Source organism: Pristis pectinata, chromosome 22 (assembly GCF_009764475.1).
Source record: "Pristis pectinata isolate sPriPec2 chromosome 22, sPriPec2.1.pri, whole genome shotgun sequence".
Taxonomy (NCBI): Eukaryota; Metazoa; Chordata; class Chondrichthyes; order Rhinopristiformes; family Pristidae; genus Pristis; species Pristis pectinata.
This window is the reverse complement of record NC_067426.1, coordinates 13,154,924-13,176,184: the sequence shown is the minus strand read 5'-3', so window position 1 is coordinate 13,176,184 and position 21,261 is coordinate 13,154,924. Positions and strand designations below refer to the sequence as shown.

Sequence of the window (21,261 nt, the reverse complement as noted above, 5' to 3'; positions counted from 1 at the left end):
TTGTGCAGAATTAATTTCAGACATTTTTTTAAAAATGTGTGAGTAATGCAATTTACTGGAGAGAAGAATCTTCTTAATTGCCGCTGTGGTGATCAGGGAGGCCTGATCTCTGCAGTCTGTGGAAAGGCCAGTCCTCCCTCACTGGCTGAATTGAAGGTTTGGTCTCGTGTGAGTAGGTGGTTTGCCACACACCCTCTCCATTTGTGCCTGTACAGAAACCTTGAAAAGTTTTAGAGCTTGGGGGTGAGGGGGAGGTGTTGGAGAGGGGCCATTGGAGCAGGGGGTTGAAAGGAAGGAGGGAGGCTTTGGGGGAGAGAGGGGGCATTGAGGCAAGGGATGAGAGCAGGGTAGGGGGCATTGGGGCAGGGGATGAAAGGAAGGAGGGGGCATTGGGGGAGAGGGGGCATTGAGGCAAGGGATGAAAGGAGGGTAGGGGCATTGGGGCAGGGGATGAAAGGAAGGAGGGGGCATTGGGGGAGAGGGGGCATTGAGGCAGGGGATGTGAGGAGGGTAGGGGCATTGGGGCAGGAGAGGAGGGGGAGGAGTTGGGGTGGGAGAGGAAGGGGGGCAGGGTAGGCATTGGGAAGAGGTTGGGGGCAGGGCGAGGGGTTTGGAGGAATTGTGGGAGAGAGTGGGCAAGAGGAGAGGGAGGGGCAGGGCAGTCAACTTCTTCAGGAGAAATTATGCAAAGCACCTTTAGGTAAATGTTTGGCAGCTCTGCTGCCTGTGGAAAGTTTTCCATCTGCTGTTGGAGGAACTCGTTCATCAGCTTCTGCTCCCCACAGCCCCACCCTCTCTGGTCTGCAGTGTGAAGCACACAGCTGTCAAAGGCGATTGCCACAAACAGGTGGAGTCCTGTCATGTTGCAGCTTTGGCATTGGTTCAAGCCCAAAGCAACAGCCGAATCGCTGCCCTGGTTAAGCTCAAAGGTCTAGCTGTTCCTTGCCTGGTATCTGCTGTCGCTGGTTGTAACCTTCAGCAAGCTAAGGGTCGGAACCACCGCAGCTGGGAACAGGAAGGTGCAAGGAGAGATCGAGTCCACAACAACCGCTTGCATTTATGTAGCTACTCCCAATGCAGTAAAATGTCCCAAGTGACTTCACAGGAGTTTCGCTGGTCAAACCTTGATGCTAAGTGAGATGTAGAAGTATTAGTGAAAGCGATCAAAGATTTAGTTGAAGAGGTGGCTGTGCAGGGGTGTGTTGAAGCGCAAGAAAGGCAGGGTTTGGGGCCTAGGCAGCTGAAGGCAGGCCTCTTGTGGTGAAGTGATGAAAGCTGGGGATGGTAGGGTTAGAAGAGGATGGAGGATGAGCCCATGGAAGGGTTTGCACACAAGACTGAGCATATTTTCAGATGGATGCATTGCTCATCAGCAGCCAGTGTAGCTCCGAACATGGAGGTGGGGTGCTGAGGACCAAGTGTTGGGTAAACTTATTACTGTGGGTGGAAGATGGGAGACCGGCTCGGGGATTTGAATAATCTGTTCCTATGATGTCCTGAAGATCATTCCCCTTGAAGGGCTGGAGGGCAGCCCACAACTAAACTGGAAAAACTTAATTCCAAAGGACTGGGTAAGGGTTTCAACAGTGAAATGAACTGGGGCATGGGAAGTTGTTACAGACCTGTGACGAGATTGCCCTGGTAGTAAAGGCGAAACGAGATCCGAAGTCCGACTCTGCCCAGAGAGGACACTGTGGTTGGGAAAGTCTGCCTCGGTGACCAGGGATGTAGTTGGAGATGGTGGCTAAGGACGATGGGTTGTGTCTTCCCAAATTGTAATGGGAAATTTCTGTGCATGTAGGGCTGGAACTTGGGCAAGTGGTACGACACCAGTCAGCGGAAGGTTTCGAGAGATGTGGTGAGATGGTAGAATTGGATGTGGTCAATGGACCCTTGGATTTTGTGCTGTGTTTCTGTGGGTGGGCATGTATGTGGGGCCAAGAACGTGTTTGGAGAATGCCTGGAGCTTTGGTGCTGGAGTGGGAAGAGAAGTGACTGCAGGCGAGTCTGACTACAGCAGATTGGATCAGAATGGAACCAGCTGAGTGTGTGAGCCCACCCTCGGGAGAACTGAGGAGGCAACCCATGTACGAGGCAAAACTGGCCGAGTGTGAAAATTTCTATTTTGACTTGAGAAAGATAACTGGTCAACTTCGCCCTCTTGAGTTTCTGGTCTGTCATCATTTACAAAGTGATTTAGGAGTCCCAAGTAGAAAAATCACTGAAAAATAAAACCATATTCACACAGCTCTGCCCGTGGACTTGGTATGTTCCTCACAGCTATTGAAGTTTTTTCTCCAATGCATGATCACTCCTGTGATAACAGGAATAAACAGTGCACAGAAAATAAGGCAGTGGGAAAGGTTAATGGGGCGTAGTATTTTAATGGAGTGTAGTATTTTTAGTAACAAAGGGGCTAGAATATTAAAAACATTGTAGTTGTATGAAGCTCTGATTGGAACCCAGCTGGGGAATTGTGTTCAATTTTGGAATCCCCACTTCAAGGATGAATTAGCCTCAAGTAAATGCATTTATCAGAACGAAAAGAGGACTGGTTCCATCCTATCAGTCTTATCCCATTGACTGTGGGTTGTTTTTTGGGGGGGTGTATTTGGGCATCACTGGCAAGACGAATGTTTATTGCCCTCAAAGTTCCTGATGAACTACATTCTTGAACCATTGGAGATCCTCTGGTGAAGGTACTCCCACGATACTTTGAGCAGAGAGTTCCAGGAATCCCGGGAAAATGAAGGAATAGTGATACATTTCTACGTCAGGATTGTGCACAGCGTGAAGGGGAATCTGCAGGTGGTGGTGGTGCCATGCAACTGTTGCCCTTCCAACTTGATGGTTGAGGTTATGGGTTTGCGAAGTGCTATCAGAGTAGTCTGGGCAACTACTGTGATGCATTTTGTAGACGGTGGTGCATGACCACTGTGTGCCAATGATTGTTTTGGGAGGTAATTGGGGTGCAATACAATCTTTGTCCTGGATGGCGTTGAGCTTCTTGCATGTAGTTGAAGCTCTACTTATCCAGGCAGTGGAGAGTATTCCACCACACTCCTGACTTGTTCCTTGTAGGTGGCGAAAAGGCTTTAGAGTGTGGAGAGGTGAGCCTGACCTCCAGGAGATACCCCGCCTTTGACCTTGTCACCATGTTTAATGGTGACACAGGATGTTGATGGTGGGTGACCTGGTTCTGACAATACCATTGAATCTTGGGGCAGGTGGTTGTACTCTGTCTCTTGAACAGTAATTGTGTGTAAAATGTTTGAAGAATTCAGTTGGATACGTTTGGAGAAACTTTTCTCTGGTTGGGGAATCACAAACCTAAATAAAATAGTCTGGGAGTCAAAGTGTGTAGGGCTCTGTTATAATGATAGAAACATTGAGCTTTCTTGCTGCTTGACATTACAAAGGCTCTTGGAAATTGGAAGTTTTTCCAGGCAGTAAATTACTAGGCAGCTACAGAAGTGAAGTAATGTGGAAACTTTCTGCATCACACAAAACTCAGCAGGCCGAACAGCATCTGTAGAGAGAGAAATGACTTGTGTTTCAAATCAACCTTTCCTTGGTTCTGAGTTTTTTTTTAATGAGTGGGGGTATCCCTGGACATTTGGGCACATTGAGTTGAGCTAGAGATTGGAGATAATTTCATTCGGTGGCATGAGTCTGCAGAGCTGAATGAGTGCCTCTTCTACCTGTTAAGTCTGCTCTTCTTCAGACGAGAGATTAACTTAAGTCCCCTGGGCACTGCTGCTCCCAAGCTCCAGGGGCCTGGGTTTTATACTAAACTCTACTGCTATCAGTGCAGAGTTTCCATGTTCTCTCCTGAGTACTTTGGTTTCCTCATATATCCCAAAGACATGCTGGTTGCAAGTTAATTGTAAATTATCCTAGTGTAGGAAAATCAGGGTGGAGCTGAGAGAATAGAGAAAAAATTGGGGGAATGGGTTTGCTCTTCACCAGCACAGTCTCAATGGGCCAAATGGCCTCCTGTGCTGTGCGAGTGGTGTCCTGATGACATGAAAAGTCGTTGCACAAATGTGAATCTCTTTCGACCACTGAATTCTAGACTGTGCTGTGCTCGGTAAAATAGCCCCAGCAGGAGGCCTCGCAAAGTTCCATCACTCGGACCTGTTGGTGTTAGAGGCTGGAAGTGTCTCCCCTCGGAGAAAAGGTTTGAAGGCCTGTCGCGCCCTCGCAATGGAGGGCAAGGTGCTCCTGGCAACAGTTAACCAATATGTCAATCATGCTTCACGTGATTGGCTTTTGGACAGCTTTGGGGGTCAGCATTCTCTCTTAAAGGCACAGAGCCATGACAAAATATTAATAAACAGTTTTATAGAACAATGAGATTCTTATAACGTGAAGGTGAAAATACTATTCCCGTTTATGTCAATAATCTCCACCTGCAGGAAATCTTTTCTGGGCACTTGTTAAACTCCTTTACTTTTCTGCATGGTTTATTCAATATAAAATTTGCCATTACTCACATCATTCACACTCAAGTTCAAGTTTATTGTCATGGGCATACGTACCCAAGGTATAAGTGCCATGAAAATCATCTTTTTACAGCAGCAGCACGGTAGATTACAAACATAAATTACATAAGCTTAAAGGTCTGAGTATTTTGCAGCAAATGAAATACATTTGAAGTACTGTTATTATGCACTGCAATCTCCCACAAACAACGGTACGATAATGACCAGATGTGATGCTGGTTGAGGGCTGTGTTGGACAGCAGGGAAATTTTACCTGGTTTTTGAAACGGTGCCATTGGGCAGTTTGTGTTCCCCTGAGTGGGGAGACGGAGCCTTCCATCTCCAATCATTCAGCATTCCCTCAGAAAGTATTGGAAGCTGGATAGTGGGACTTCAGAAACCAAATACATTGAGACTGGCAGAGCTGAGGACATGCAAGTGGTGTGGGCTAAACCAGCCTGGGTGAGTGCAGAGCTTGCAGACTGCACCCATTGTTGCCCTGGCACTCCATCGCCATCCTATGGCAGCAAGGGAAACTGCGATTGGAGAATGGGAGCAAGGAGTCATAGGGCATTGAAACAGGCCCTTCGGCCCAACTTATCTATGCTGACTGTGTTGCCCAGCGAGCTTGTCCCATATGCCTGCGTTTAGCCCATAGCCCTCTAAACCTCTCTTATCCATCTGGTTATATAGATGGCATTTAAATGTTGCTAATGCGCCTGCCTCAACCGCTGTTTCTGGCAGCCCATTCCAAATATGCACCACCCTTTGCGTGAAGAAGCTGCCCTTGATGTCCCCTTTAAATTTCTTACCTCTGATCTTAAACCTTTGCCCACTTGTTTTTAGCAACCCCTCCCTGGGTAAAAAGGCTATGTGCTTTCACATGTCTATGCCCCTCATGATCTTGTGTACCTCCATCAGGTCACCCCTCAATGTGTTCCAGGGAATAAAGTCTCAGTCCATGCAACCTCTCCTTGTAACTCAGGTCCCCAAGTCCAGGCAACGTCCTGGTAAATCTTTTCTGCACTCTTTTTGGTTTAGTAACGTCTTTCCTATAACAGGGTGACCAAAACTGTACACAATACTCTGACATGCCGAACCTCCTTAACCTTCTAAGAATGTAAAGACACTGGCGCACCTTCCTTGTGATTGCATCTACGTGCTGAGTCCAGGGCAGGTCATCCCATATGTTAGCGCCCAGGAATTTAAAGCTGCTGACCTTCTCCGCCACCGATTTCCCCCAATGCAGACCGGCACACATTCACCCTCCTTCTCCTTCCTGAAGTTAACAGTTCCTGGGCAAGGGAAGTGTTGGTCCCCATATCCTGACAGGAAAACTCCCTTGGAGCGGGCACTCCTCTGGAAGCACCTGTCAAGTGGGAGATCTTCAAGAACGTCGATAAGCCTCTTTGGAGGAAAACAATGTTCCCATCCATGTCCCTGGTCTGCAATGGCTCAAATTAGATGGGATTGAGGTTGGGGGGTGGGGGGGGATGCTGAGTGTGGGCTTCCTGATGGAGGATACAGGCAAATAGAGGAAGGGGCAGGTATCACTCCAAACATCCTGCCCTGTCTGGCTCTTCATACCCCACGGGGCAGGCTCTGGTGGCTCCAGTATTTGCCTCTGGAGCCCTCAGAACTGGGGTGGAAGGAAGCCTGCTGGTGGGGTGGTGCAGGAGTGCCCCAATAGGGGGTGGGGTGCAGAGACGAGGGAGCATCCCACTATGGGAGAGTTGTACAGCATGGAGACAGTCCACAACATAGAAATGGGCCCTTTTGGACCACCAAGTCCTCAGTAATATGCAAAGTGTCAGACTAGATTTAAGAAATCCCCTGGAATGGGTTTGAACCCCTGTCATTCTGATTGGGGTGAGAGTGCTGCTAAATGTAATTAAATCCTGGTTATGCCCAGTCAAGATCTGAACATGCCACTGGTCTCTGGATCACTGGCCTGTTAACTTAACCATTGTTCCTGCCAGGAGGTTGTGACATAGAACACTGCAGCACAGTACAGGCCCTTCGGCCCACAATGTTGTGCCGACATTTTATCCTGTTCTAAGATCTATCTAACCCTTCCCTCCCACATAGCTCACCATTTCTCTATCATTCATGGGTCTATCTAGGAGTCTCTTAAATGTCCCTAACGTATCTGCCCCCACAACCTCTGCAGGCAGTGCGTTCCATGCACCCACCACTCTCTGTGTAAAAAGAAACTTACCCCTGACATCCCCCTTATACCTTCCTTCAATCACCTTAAAATTATGTCCCCTCATGTTAGCCATTGTCGCCCTGGGAAAAAGTCTCTGACTGTCCACTTGATCTATGCCTCTTATCACCTTGTACACCTCTATCAAGTCACCTCTCATCCTCCTTCTCTCCAAAGAGAAAAGCCCCAGCTCGCTCAACCTATCCTCATAAGACATGCTCTCCAATCCAGACAGCATCCTGGTAAATCTCCTCTGCACCCTCTCTAAAGCTTCCACATCCTTCCTATAATGAGGCGACCAGAACTGAACACAATACTCCAAGTGTGGTCTGACCAGAGTTCTATCGAGCTGCAACATCACCTCGCGGCTCTTGAACTCAGTACTCCGACTAATGAAGGCCAACATTCCATACGCTGCCTTAACCCTATCAACCTGCGTGGCAACCTTGAGGGATCTACGGACGTGGACCCCAAGATCCCTCTGTTCCTCACGGTCTCTCTCCTGTCTGAAGTGCTGAAATGTGTACAATCCTGGAAGTTTTGATTTGGGTTCCTCTAATTTATAAAGGATAAGTTATTCACTGTAGTTATAGCTTGTTGACACAAGGCTGCTGAGTGTAATCTGTCTCAAACCCAGAAGCTGAGTGTATGGAGCTCTGAAAAAATGCAAGCCATTTCTCCCCTATCTTGATGCTCAAGCATCCACTGATGGGGACACAGTGGCTCCAAGCGGGGCTTGTTGGGGGCAAAGGGTAAAGAGCTTTACATTTCATGTAATCTATGTTAAGGTGGCCTGGGAGTGCTCAATGAAACTATTTGTTATAACAGCTAATGTCCTTCTCTTAAAATGTGCCAGGCTATTAAAGTTCTTGAGCTGCTCGGTGTCTCTGAAAGCCCATTGTGCGGCAGTGACAACGCTATTCAACACCAACGTAATTCATGGGAGTGTAGAAGAAAGGGCGTTATTGTGCAGCTGGGAAGCTGGATAGTGAGGCTTCAGAAACCCAATGCACTGAGACTGGCAGAGCTGAGGATGTGCAAGTGGTGTGGGCTGAGCCAGCCTGGGTGAGTGCAGTTTGAGCACTGCACCCATTGCTGTCCTGGCACTCCATCGCCATCCTATGGCAGTAAGAGAAACTGCGATTGGAGAACAAGAGCAAGGAGTCCATCTGTGTAAGTCGTAGTAATACAACCCAGAAACAGGCCCTTTGAGCACCCCCCCCCCCCCCCACCCCCCGCCTCCAAGTCTGAAGCCAACCCTCAAGCACTCATTTACACTAGCCTTATTCTCCCCACATCTTCTTCAATTCCCTTCAGAAGCTACTACTAACCTACACGCTAGGGGTAACTTACAGTGGCCAATTAACCTACCAACTCTCACTTTCTTTGGGATGTGGGTGGAAACCAGAGTGTCCAGGAAAAACCATGCGGTCACAAGGAGAACGTGCAAACTCCACGCAACCGTGGTCTCAATTGAACCCGGGTGGCTGAAGTGGTGAGGTTGCAGCTGTACCACTGTGCTGCCCCTGTGCTTTCAGGGAAAGGGGTTGGAAGGCAGAGAGAAGGTAACCTCATATTGGGGGAGGGTGAGGAGGAGGTGGATAGAAGAAAGAGGGAGGAATTAGATTTCAAAAAAAACTGAAGCTAGTGGGAAAATAACAGGATCTCTGTTCTCTGGACTTGAAGGAGGGAAGAAATCGGCTGGGAAAAAATGTGCCATCGAGTTCGGGAAATCTATACTCTTCTGCCTCTTTCCTTCCTCTTACTTTTGATACAGTATAGGGATTGAGACTGTACGTCGCAGACTAAATGCCTGGCCTCATAGGGGAAGTAACCTGACAAATTGATGTAAAATGTGACTAGAAGGCATAAACTGTAGGATCAAGACGTGGGGATAAACCTGCAGCCAGGGTCCTGACCTGCACCACCTCTGATCTGTCACCTTGTCCTTGCCGATCTTCATTGGCTACCGGTCCAACAGTACCTCAGCTGTTACATCCCCTTGAGGCCTTCCCTCACTGTAAATGGAAGCTCCTCCAGGTCTGCATCTCAACGGTCGATCACCCCTCACTAGTAGTTGTGACTGGGCCCTAAGCTGTTGAATTTTCTCCCTCTGCCTCTTTGAACCCATGGCAATCTAACTCGAACAAGGCTGGCTAACGGCGCTTTTATCTGTGCATCTCAATGTCAGATGTTGCTAACAACTCTGTGAGGCTCCTTGAGAGTTTTCACTGTTGAAGGTTCCATGTAAATGGAAAGTGTTGTTGCCGAGGATTGAATGGAAAGAAATCCTGCTGCAACCTTTTCCTGCCCAGCATGATTCCCGTTCCTGCTTCAATTGCGCAACTGTGCTGAAGAAATTATCTGCACCCTCATTATCGGAAGTGGAGCCTTGATTACAGGCCTGCAGAGGCTCGAGTGGTTAGCTGGGGTGCTAGTGGGGAACTTGGTGGGACCTGGTGCCAGTCATTAATGGTCTCCCACTGGGTGAAGAACGTGCTTTGGTAATCACATCTGTGTTATCAAGGAGGCCTGGGTTTGGAATCTGCCCAAGTGGCTTGAGGTTTCCCCTCAAAAGGCTTTTTCCATGGCAACACCCCTCGTGATGAATGACTGCAGTAAATGGTTTCCCTTTGTGACTCTTGTGGTTTTGAACCCTTCTGAAGGTGCAGCCGAGTCTCCTGAGGCTGTGGTTTGTGAGACTCCGTGTGCTGGGGCCTCCTTGCACTGTTAACTACAGCAGCCAGGTCCTGCCGAGCTCCAGCTTGGGGTTTGAATTAACATCGTGCTTGGGAGTGTTCTGTAAAAACACATCTTTGATGTGTTCAATGCTGCTGCTTCCCACGTACGTTGAATTCCTCGCCCTTTCCACCCATGCCCATCCCCCAACCTGTTCCTTCTCAAAGCTGAGACACGAGAAATTACAGATGCTGGAACCTGGAGCAGTTCACAAAGTGCTGGAGGAACTCAGTGGGTCAGGCAGCAGCTATGGAGGGAAATGGACAGTCGACGTTTCAGGTCGAGGCCCTTTATCTGGACTCTTGACCTGAAACGTCGACTGTCCATTTCCCTCCATAGCTGCTGCCTGACCCACTGAGTTCCTCCAGCGCTTTGTGTATTGCTCCTTCTCAAAGCTCCATGCTGTGCCCCATCCAAACGTCAACTCTTACTAACCCTTACTATACGTGAGCCATGCAACTTAGTGGTGCATTGCAACAGAGCCTAGACTCATCTGTACCAGCAAGGGTCTCATTGCTGGTTGGTTTGGTCTCCCTTCGTTGAGATGTTGCCCCTGGCTCTGGACTCTCCAAGAATATTGTCATTCCCAGGGCACTGCTCCCACAGGAAACATTATTCTAAAGCATGTGGTGGCTGCAGGGTTTCTGCACAGGGCTGTTGTGATTAGCATTTACCTGCACCATTACCCAGTCTTGTAATCGTGCTTGTGTGATTTTTATCTAATTGGATTGGAATGTTATAGTTAATATGTTCCTCAATGTTAAAACAGTACAGATGTGTATGCAAATAATTCAACAGGCATTACTGAAGCTGTCAGAATGTGTGTGGCCAACAGCATTTCTGTGGCCCCTTCCACAACCTCCAGACGCACCAGAATACTTTAAAGCTAATGACACATTTCATGAAAAGTAGTTTCTGTTGCAATGTAGGGAACGTAGCTGCCAACTTGCACGTGGCTAATCTCACAAACAGCAATGTGATGATTGGATTAGATTTTTGCCCTCCTGTCGATCAAGTGAAATATTAGTCAGGACTTGAGGGGAAAATTGATGTTTTCTTGAAACAATTTTGTTGGGGGAAACCTGAGGGTTGGACAAACTCTGGTAAGAAGACGTATGGAGGTTTGGCCTCCATTAGTCAGGGTACTGAGTTCAAGAGCTGCAAGGTGATGTTGCAGCTCTAGAGAACTCTGGTCAGACCATACTTGGAGTATCGTGTTCATTTCTGGTCGCCTCATTATAGGAAGGATGTGGAAGCTTTAGAGAGGGTGCAGAGGAGATTTACCAGGATGCTTGCTGGATTGGAGAGCATGTCTTATGAGGATAGGTTGAGCGAGCTAGGGCTTTTCTCTTTGGAGAGAAGGAGGATGAGAGGTGACTTGATAGAGGTGGACAAGATGATAAGAGGCATAGATCGAGTGGACAGTCAGAGACTTTTTCCCAGGGCGACAATGGCTAACACGAGGGGACATAATTTTAAGGTGATTGGAGGAAGGTATAAGGGGGATGTCAGGGGTAAATTTTTTATACAGAGAGTGGTGGGTGCATGGAACGCACTGCTGGCAGAGGTTGTGGGGGCAGAATCATTAGGGACATTTCAGAGACTCTTAGACACATGAATGATAGAAAAATAGGGGGCTATGTGGGAGGGAAGGGTTAGGTAGATCTTAGAGCAGGATAAAATGTCGGCACAACATTGTGGGCCAAAGGGCCTGTACTGTGCTGTAGTGTTCTATGTTCTTAAAGGCAGAGCCACTGACAGTGCAGCGGTCTCTCAGATCTGTGTTGGGCATCAACGCAAATGTGGTGCTCAAGTGTCTCCTATGAGACTTGAACATGCAAACCCCCCTGACTTGAACAAGGCTAGCCAATTGTGACTGCTGCTGTATCAAAGAATGAAATCTTTTTGAGGTCATGGTGTCAAACACATCTGTTCATTACCTCTGATAGGCAGCAAGCAGTTAGAATCTCTGGGCTACAGAAATCTTTCACTCCAGCTCTACTGTATCACCCTGGATATCGTGGGCAATGTGTCTGTTCCTGATCTCTGCAGTTGGATTTGAACCCAGGATGTCCTGACTCTGAAACCCAGAGTCTCATCTATTGAGCTGCAGCTGAAACCTGAGTAGTACCTAAAATGCAAAGGTTCTGCAGGGTTAACTCCAAGCAATGAAGCTGGAATTGCCCTTTGTCCTCACTGGTCAATGCCCCCTGTATTGAGGGATGTCTAGAAGGTTTCTGATCTTATCGTCCACGCTAACTACCAAGCACCCATTCACACTAATCCTCCTTCATTAATTCCATTTTGTTCTCTGTTCATTCCAAGCAACTCCTGCCCCCCCCCCCCCCCCCAATTTTCCCACTCTCCCACAAACTAAGAGCAATTTACATTGGCCAATTAACCAACCAACTCTGAGTCTTTGCAGTGTGGGAAGAAACCAGAGCACCAGGCGAAAACCCTTGCAGTCACTGGGAGAAAGGTGCTGAGTCTGCACAGAAGTCAGGATTGAACCTGGGTCACTGGAGCTGTAAGGCAGTGGTACTAACTGCACTACCATGCCATCCTGTCTCCACCCACCCAATGTCCAACTCTTAGCCTTGATGGTTGTCAAACTGGCAGCAGCAGCCCTGGGCAGAAATTCTAGCTGATTTGTGTGTTCTGTCTCTGTATGCTGAACATGGATCATGTTTGCTGCCTTGTGTTCCCCTACTTCCCATCACCACCCCCCCCAACCCCCATAGCCGAATAACCCCAGGCGTGTACTGTTCGCGAAGAATGAACACACATGAGGGTGGGGTGGATTTGTCCTGCAGGGGATGGGGTGAGCTCCTCCCTTTGGGATTAACCTGGAATTTTTAAGGCTTAAATAAATTTACCACCAAAAATATTTTACTTAATTTTGAACAGTCATACCACAATTCATTTTGAACAGTCATACCACAATTCATTTTGAACAGTCATACCACAATTCATTTTGATTTTCCTTCCTCAGGCAAAACGGAAGTTGGACCTGGAAGGCAGTGGACACCAGTATTTACCAGAATTTCGAACTCCAAAAGGAAAGGGCAAAATGCCGGCCAGGGTTCCCAGTCCAAAAAGTAAGAATTTGGTTATTGTGGGAACAGTAGGAAAAATAATCGCCGCTGATCAAGTTGGAGAGTTTTCAATAGTCTCCTCTGTCTCTCTGTCAAGTTTGGCCAATCTAGATTTTACTGATGGTAGAGTTGTTATGGCACTCGGGGTACTATTTAGGCCATCAACTCTCTGTCAGCTCTTGGTAATCAAGTCGCGTCCGATCCCCGGCTTTTTCCTCAGAGCCCTGCGCGTTATTCTCTCAAGTGCCTAATGTAGTTCCCTTTTGGTGTTTTTGTGATGTATTGTTGGTCACAAGATTTCTGCAAGAGGAAATGATGCCCGTGGCAGCCATTTTGGTTTGTTTCTAGTCTTGCAATGGGTGTCAGAGGTCATTCCTTCAAGACTTGGAAGGTGGGTGGTTGTTACTTTGGAGCAAGTGGGGAAATTCTAAGGACCCAGCCCGAGGAGAGGGAGCCACCAGGATTGTTGGTGCCTTACTGGACTGAGTAGACTGTTGAGTCTGAGAGTGAAACCAAGTCCCTTCAGGGGTAATCAGCCTTGACTGTGGTATGGGCAAAGGGCTGGCACTATGCCTTGTCTGTCCCACTCCCACTCAGTCCATACTTCTGGTGAGGAGTAGAAATTACCCAAGGTCTGAACCCTCGATCCCCTTGAGTCTGAGCAGAAGACATCTATGCGGTTAAACAGCCCATAGACTTGTCCTGTCTAGGCTGAAGCCAGTCAAATGGCACCAGTAATACCATGCCAAGGTGTGACCTCCTGGATACTATTCCAGTAACTTCATCGCTGTGATGGGGAATCTAAAGGGTGTTCAAGATTGTGAAGGGGCTTTGATAGAATAAATTGTTCATCCTGGCGAGGGATACTAGTTTAAGGCAATTGGTAAAATGTTCAACAGGTCTGGGCTGTCCTATGTTGTTGCATAGTGTATCAGGATTTCATTGGCTGTTCATTTTCTCATTAAGCTAGGGCCCATGTGTTTGTTTTCTCCTCCCTTTGCAGCCCCCAAGTCCCCTGGAGAGAAGACAAGATACGACACTTCACTTGGGCTCTTGACCAAGAAGTTCGTCCACCTTCTCAGCGAGTCGCCTGATGGTGTCCTGGATCTAAATCGAGCAGCGGAAGTCCTTGAGGTTCAAAAGAGGCGGATTTATGACATCACCAATGTTTTGGAAGGAATCCAGCTTATCAGGAAGAAATCCAAAAATAACATTCAGTGGATGTAAGTCATGACGCTAGGGTTCTGGCAACAAAGCTCTCTAAATGGTTGTAGCTTTGGGTCTCAATTGGCCTTGGGGTTATGAGTTTACAACCTATGCTGAGTCTGGATGGATGTGTCCCTGGAGGTTTGTCCCTTAACCTCTTGCATCCAAATATCCCAAACCCTTGCTACTGATCCCCCAACACATGCAACCTCACAACCCTCAACCAATCGTAAAGCAGAGGGACAACTTGACAGCTGGGAGTTGTCTAGTCTGATATTTTAAAGGCAATTAGTCAAAGTTGATGGAAGTATTTTTCTCGTCAATGTTGCTCGAAGCATTATTCTTGGAGCTTGAGGTGCACCCTAGGTTTGATGGTCGTGATTTATGGGCAGGGTTGGGGTAACACTTCTCAATATCTTATCCCGGGTACCATTTAAAGGATGGAAACCCATGATGTCAGGAGAATGGCGGTTCACTTGTCCCAGATCCAGAGCCCTTGGAGTGCCTGTTGTTCCTTTGGGACCTTGTAGCCCCAGCATTGAATGTTTGAGGGGCGGGTGGAACGTAAAGGAAGGGAGACGCCATTGTCACCTGTGGCGGGCTGTTGTGGCCATTCTCCTGATGTGCCCTGCCCCTCCCCACAACCAGTTAAACACCTCATTACCTGACCTCATTCAAATGTTCCTTTCGACAGTTTATTTTGCAAACCGTGGCCAAACCTGCTTCAAGAAAATTGGAAGATTTTTAAAAATAATTGCAGCGAGTCTCTTCCAATTTCAGATAACCTGCTCCCCCTCTGTCCCTGTTTCTGCTTTTGGTTCACCCAGTTCCTCCTACACCCTCTCCCCTCCCCTAGGCCCTGACCCAGTTTCATTCCCCTCCTCCACTCACCCCATCTGCCCATCACCCACGCACTCCTCCCACTGGGTCCCCTCCCCCCTACTGTTCCCAACTTCCCACCCCTTTCCTATCAGGTTCCACTATCTGCAGCCCTCCACCTATCACGTCCCAGCCTCTCCGCTCTTCCCTCCTCCACCTGCTGATAACCCCTCCTCACCTGGATCCACCCATCGCTTGCCAGCTCTTGCTCCATCCCTTCCCCCTTGCCTCTTTATACCGGCTGTCTCCCCTCTACCTTTCTGTTGCGAAGAAGGGTCTCGACCGGAAACGTCGACCGTCCATCTCCCTCCACGGACGCTGCCTGACCCGCCGAGTTCCTCCAGCAGTTTGCTTGTTGCTGCAGGTCCCAGCATCTGCAGTGCCTTGTGTCTCCAAGTGAGTTTCTCCCAGGTTTGCAGCTTTGATGTTCTGAGATTGATTAGTGATTCCCAGCCTGTTGTGGAGAGCTGGGAGTCCTCGGGCAACAAATCATGACTGATGGCCCGTATCACCCGCACCCTATGGCTCCCTTTATTTGAGTATAAGGTTCGGCTTTTGTGGAATTCTGGCTCTTACGGGCATCCCGGGTGGTGACTGAGGAGGGGGCAGGACCTTTTGCGACCTTCTGTATATTCTCTCCTCCTCTCTCACCGGCAGGGGCCGCAGTTTGTTTGAGGATACATCGGTTGTGGAGAAACAGCAGTGTCTCCGGCAGGACCTGTCTGATCTCGTGTGGAAGGAGAGGTCCCTCGATGACTTGATCCAGAGCTGCAGCACGCAGCTGAAAATGCTAACAGACGACGAAGAGAATCAAAGATATCCTTTCATGTGCATGTTTGAGAGACCTTTGGGTGCTCCTTTCTGTCTCTGTCCCTCTGTGTGTGTCTTGTCTTCTCATTCTCCTTTGCTCCACCGCTTCCCACCAGCTCCTTCAGCTCATCGTCTCCCAAGCCCTGTTGCTTCTTTACCACCTGTCTGTCATCTCCTTGACACCACTGTGTCGTGTCTTCTCTCCCAAGGTTATTCCCACAGCCAGCATCGGAAGAGGCAGCAGATATTCTGGTTGCTGTCACTCTGCAATGTGAGGCAGGCTCTGAGGATGACCATTTCACCTTGTTTCCTGGCATTGGTACAGTTGAGTGCATTGGGAAGTTCTGAGGCTCTGAATGGTGCAAAGTAAACCGAAGTCTGCAGTTGTGGTCGCCACCCCCACCCCCCCCCCACCCCCCCCCCCCCCCCCCCCCCCCCCCCCCCCCCACCTTCAGGAAGGATGTGATTGCACTGGAGATGGTGCAGAGGGATGTTGTCTGGGACGGAGCTTCTTGGATACAAGGAGAGACAGGATTGTGGAGTTTGTGTTTCTCTTGGAGTGGAAAAGGTCAAGCTGGGATTGGATGGAGGCGTACAAAATTATGAGGGGCATGGATAGGGTAGACAGTGAGAAACTAAAGGCATAAATTTAAGGTGAAGGGTGGAGGTCTGCAGGAAGAATTATTTCACCTAGACGGTGATTGAAATCTGGCACAGTGTGGAGGCAAGCGCACTCACAATACTTAAGTATTTAGAGGATCATGTGAAACGCCATGGCTTGGAAGGTTACATGTTAAATGTGGGAATTGGGGTTGGTATAAGTAGGTACTTGATAGTCTTCATGGATGTGATGAGCTGATTGGCCCGTTTCTGCCCTATGATCAAGTCTTTGGGAAAGCCAGGAGTCTGCCTCGTGCCTCCCTGTAGTACTCGGGACTTTGATCATTTAGAGGCTGGCAGGGGAGGGAGGAGGTGTGGGAATGGTCAGGGATGGCAGTGATGCCTAAGGCAACCACACTGCCCACCTAAGCAATGGGTGCCAAGTGGGCTGATGGTGCGATGAGGTTTGACTGCTAACGATGGTTTAGTTGGTGCAGCTCTGAATCGATTCCTTTTTGCTGCCTTAACCCCTGCTCACACTGGCGTACGTCACGTACCAAGACATCCGCTCAATTGGCAGTTTCCAGGACCAGACGGTGATTGCGGTGAAGGCACCGCCGGAGACCAGGCTGGAGGTGCCTGATGTCCGTGAGGTATGGTGCTGTCTCTCAGCAGTGGTAGTGGAGCGTTGCTTTACAGGTCGGAGGCCTGTGACCAGTGGTGTGCCACAGGGACCCTGGAGTTCGTCATCTGTACTTGTGATTTGGATGAGAATGTGGCGGCATGACTAGTAGGTTTGCAGATAACACCATGGTGATGCAGTGGACAGTGAAGAAGATTAGTCTAAGGTTACAACAGGAGCCAGATCCACTGGGAAAGTGGGCAAAGGAATGGTAGTTGGAGTTTAACTCGGACAAGTGCAAAGATGTGTACTTTGGGAAGTTAAACCAGGGCAGGATTTACACAGTAAATAAGAGGGCCCTGGGGAGTGTTGTAGAACAGAGAGACCTAAGGATACAAGTACGTAGTTCCCGGAAAGCAGCGACACAGGTCAATAAGGTGGTGAAGGCTAATGGCAGCTTGCTTTCATCCATTGGGGCATTGAGTACAAGAGTTGGGATGCCATGTTACAGTTGTACAAGATGGTTGATGAGATGTCCCTGGAATATTGTGTGGCGTTCTGGTTGCCCAGCAATAGGGAGGATATGATTAAGCTAAAGAGGGTGTAGAAAATATTCACAATGTTGCTGGGACTGGAGAGAGAGGCTGTTTTTCTCTGGGGCAAAGCAGGCTGAGGGGTGACTTTCTGAAGGTTTATAAAATCAGGAGGGATGTCGTTAAGGTGAATGGACACAGTCCATTTCCCGGGGTAGTGGAGTCTGAAACTAGAGGGCACCAGTTTAAGGTGAGAGGGGAAGGGTTTAAAGGGAACCTGAGGGGCAGGTTTTTCACACAGACTGGTTGGTGTATGGAACGAGCTAGAAGCAGGTACAGTTACAACATTTAAAAGATATTTGGACAGTTTTGTAGATGGGAAAGGTTTAGAGAGATGTGGGCCAAACGCAGACAAATGGGACTAGCTTAGGAAGACACCTTGGGTCGGCATGAACAAGTTGGGCCGGGGGTCCTTTTTCTGCACTGTACAACTCCCACCTCTTCCATGCTGTAACCATTCAGTGTTTCTAGTGCAAGTTCTTGAACACTAAAATCCAAGTTGTTATTCCAGTGCATTCTGAGGAAGCACTCTTCAGGAAATGCTGTGGGGTGGGTGAGACCTTAAATCAAGACTCCTCGTGTGGATGAAATGTATCCCATTCCATTACTTGAAGAGCCAAGTCCTAAGAAGTCTTTACTCTTTACCGTATTGTGTGGGAGCTTGCTGTGTACAAATTGGCTGCCTTAATTTCAGCATTAGTCATACAGCATGGAAACAGGCCTTTCAGTCCAAGGAGTCCACACTGATCTTCAAGCACCCATTTGTACTAATCCTACACTAACACTGTTTTATACTCCCCACATTCCCATTAACCATCACCAGAGTCTACTACTTACCTACACACCAGAGGCACTTTCCAGTGGCCAATTAGCCTACCAACCTGCACATCTTTGGGATGTGGGAGGAAACCGGAGCACCCTGAGTAAATTCACTTGTCACAGAGAGAACATACAAACACCTCACAGACAGCACCTGAGGTCAGGATTGAACCCAGGTTGTTGGAGCTGTGAGGTATCAGCTGTGCCACTGTTACATTGACTAAACATCAGTCCATCATTAGTTATAGAAGAGGAATTGGGAAGAGTTTCAGGAAAAGGTGGTCAGCGTTGAACACTCTCCCACAAAAAAGCAGCAAGTGCTAGACAGTCCATCACTAGGAATGTGTAATGCATGGACATCAGCTAGGATTAGCCGTGATCTCAGGAATTGAGGGCCAAGTGGGCTCTTCATGTTCCTAATTCTTCCAGAATGGAAAAGATCATTTGATGGGTTAAGCAAAAAGAGTGATAAATGAAATTCATTTGGTAAAATTTGAGTGAATACTTTCAACAAGAGCAAACGAGATAAGAGAAAGCACATTGGATATTCACAGATCCTTAAAGGCAGCGAGATAGCTGGACAAGGCAGTTAAGAAGCCATATCGCATGCTTGATTTTTATTGGCTGTGGCACTGAAGATCATGAAGGAATTGTATAAGTGATCAGAGAGACCACAGCTGGTACTCTGTGTTATTCTGGTCATGACAATTTGGAAACGGTGTGATAACACTAAGGTGGGGGGGGGGGGGGGGGCGGGGGGAGTGGGTGGGTGGGGGGAGGGGGAGATACTGAGGTTTTTGAGAATGTTGCCAAGGGTAGAGAATTTTGGTTGGCATGAGACTGGCAATGCTAGAGTGGTTTTCATTAGGGAGGAGGGAAGAAGACTGGGTCATTTATCATGGTTATAACTGTATGCAAACCCTAAACAAGCTAAAAAGAAAAGATCCATTTCCCTTAGCAAAAAGATCAAAAGTCAGATTCCCAAGGTTCAAAAGAAGTCGAGGAACATAGTTTACCCAAAAGCACTGATGTACTGGAACTTTGCTTAAAGGAATGATGGATTAATAAGTACCTGGATTAGCAAAATTGTATGGTGTCCTACAGGAAAAAGCTGGGATGTGGGATCAGAAGGGCCTGTTTCTGTGCTCTATGACATTATGACTGAACCACAACACTCAACGTGAACGCTGGGCTAAATGTGATTTAATCCACTAGAGTTGCTGCAGAGCCATCTCGTGGCTGTGGGTGGGAGTACCATGCTGTGGGCTGCTGCTCCTCTATGCATTTATAAAACCTAACATCACAACCAGGTTCAAGTTTATTGTTATGGGCATACATGCTCAGGATATAAATGCCATGAAAATCAGCTTTTTGCAGCAGCACAGTATATTACAAACATAAATTACACAAACTTAAATTAATATACATACACTAATGTTTATTTTGTTGTGTGAGTTGAGGGAAATATAGTCCATAACCATCTGATTTTTTTTTAAAAAGATGCTCTTCCTTATTTTCAAATTGCTCCATACCTATATATTTCCCACCCCCACCTCTAACCTTGCCTTGTCTAACAACCCTCTGAGTTCCCTGGGCTTCTGCAGTTCTGGCCCTGTGCACATTCCATGATTTTATTGTTCCACAACAGCTGTATCTTCATAGGTTCGGTGGAGACTATTACATTCCACACTTTGTGCTTCTCACGTGTAGCCTGGAGGCTGCAGACACTGATCAACTCGTGCTGCCCCAACAGGAGAACCTTCAGATTTACCTCAAGAGCACCAACGGGCCGATCGAGGTGTACCTGTGCCCAGAAGAAATGGCAGAGGAAAGCAGCCCCGTGAAGCACACCACACCCAAGAAGGAAGAGAGCGGGAATGCGGCTTCCTTCCCGGGGGTTAACCCCGGCCCACCTGCCTCATCCCAGGGTGAGCCTGACTGTCCGAAAATCACCTGCAAGCTTGAGGTTAAAGAGGAAGGTGAGTGGCAAAATGTTTGAGGCCTTCCTCTTTGGAACTGAGGAAGTTAGATCAGAAGTAGAAACTGGGGATGAATAGAAAGATCTAGAACGGAAGTTGCAAGTGAGTACAGTTAGAGATCATTCATAGCACAGGAGGCCAGAACTATAAAAGTGAGCAAGTTCCTAATGAACCGTTTTAAACCATTTGGTTCAGCCAAAAGTGGAGTATCGCATTCAGTTCTGGTCACCAGCTTTAGAATGTGCAGGCTTTGGAAAGATTTGCCTGCCTGCCACAGGGTAGCTGGAGAAACAGGGAGCCAAGATGGATGCATTCAGTTTCTTGGGAGAGCAGATGGAGAGAAACTGTTCCCATTGGTGGAAGGGTCAAGAACGACAGATTTAAGGTGAATAGTAAAGGAAATCTTATGTGGTGAGTTGTAATGCATTGGCTGAAGGGCTGGTGGAGGTAGATTCAGTAATGGCAAGGGAACTGATGGAAATAAACTACATGGCAAGAGAATGAGACCAGAAGTGTAGTCCCTGCAGGGAGCTGGCACCAACTTCGGCTCAAGTAGTCACCATCTGTGCTGTCATCATTCAATGATACAAAATGCATTTTAAAAGGTCAACCTGAATGTCAGCATTGATCCCTGTAGTGGGAGCATACAGCGCAGGAGATTCTGCTCGAGCTATATGTCGAGTTCCAGGTAGCGCACATTGAAGAGTATTTTTGTCTTGGGAGTGAATCAGAGGAAATTCACCAGATTACACCAGTAGTAAAAGAGTTAAGGGATGCGGACAGTTTGCAGAGACTGGGTTTACATTATTGAACAGTGGTCTTGGTAAATTGGTTTATTATTGTCACATGTACTGAGGTAGAGTGAAAAACTTTGTTTTCCATGCCATCCCTACAGATCATTTTATCAAATCGGTACATCGAGGTAGTAAAAGTGAAAAAGAATAACAGAATGCAGAATGGTGTTACAGTTACAGAAAAAGTGCAGTGCAGGCAGACAATAGGGTGCAAGGCCATGATGAGGTAGATTGTGAGGTCCAAGAGTCTATCTCATCGGACAAGGGGACCGTTCGATTATAACAGCAGATAGAAGCTGTCCCTGAGCCTGGTGGTACATGCTTTCAGGCTTTTATATCTTCTGCCTAATGAGAGGTGGGTGAAGAGAGAATGTTCGGGAGGGAGAAGTGGGTGTGAAGTCAGAATGAGAGGGCATAACATTAAAATTAGACCCA

At 47.9% G+C, this 21,261-nt stretch overlaps 1 protein-coding gene across 1 annotated transcript in view; it reads left to right on the top strand.

Annotated features, from left to right (window-relative positions):
* The window catches only part of e2f2 (E2F transcription factor 2), a 56,414-nt gene that overhangs the window by 24,947 nt on the left and 10,206 nt on the right, over positions 1 to 21,261 (top strand). The window contains exons 2-6 of the mRNA XM_052036598.1: positions 12,422 to 12,527; positions 13,528 to 13,747; positions 15,267 to 15,426; positions 16,559 to 16,672; positions 19,807 to 20,032. Of these exons, the coding sequence (XP_051892558.1) occupies positions 12,422 to 12,527; positions 13,528 to 13,747; positions 15,267 to 15,426; positions 16,559 to 16,672; positions 19,807 to 20,032 (826 nt within the window). The remainder of the gene's footprint in view (positions 1 to 12,421; positions 12,528 to 13,527; positions 13,748 to 15,266; positions 15,427 to 16,558; positions 16,673 to 19,806; positions 20,033 to 21,261) is intronic.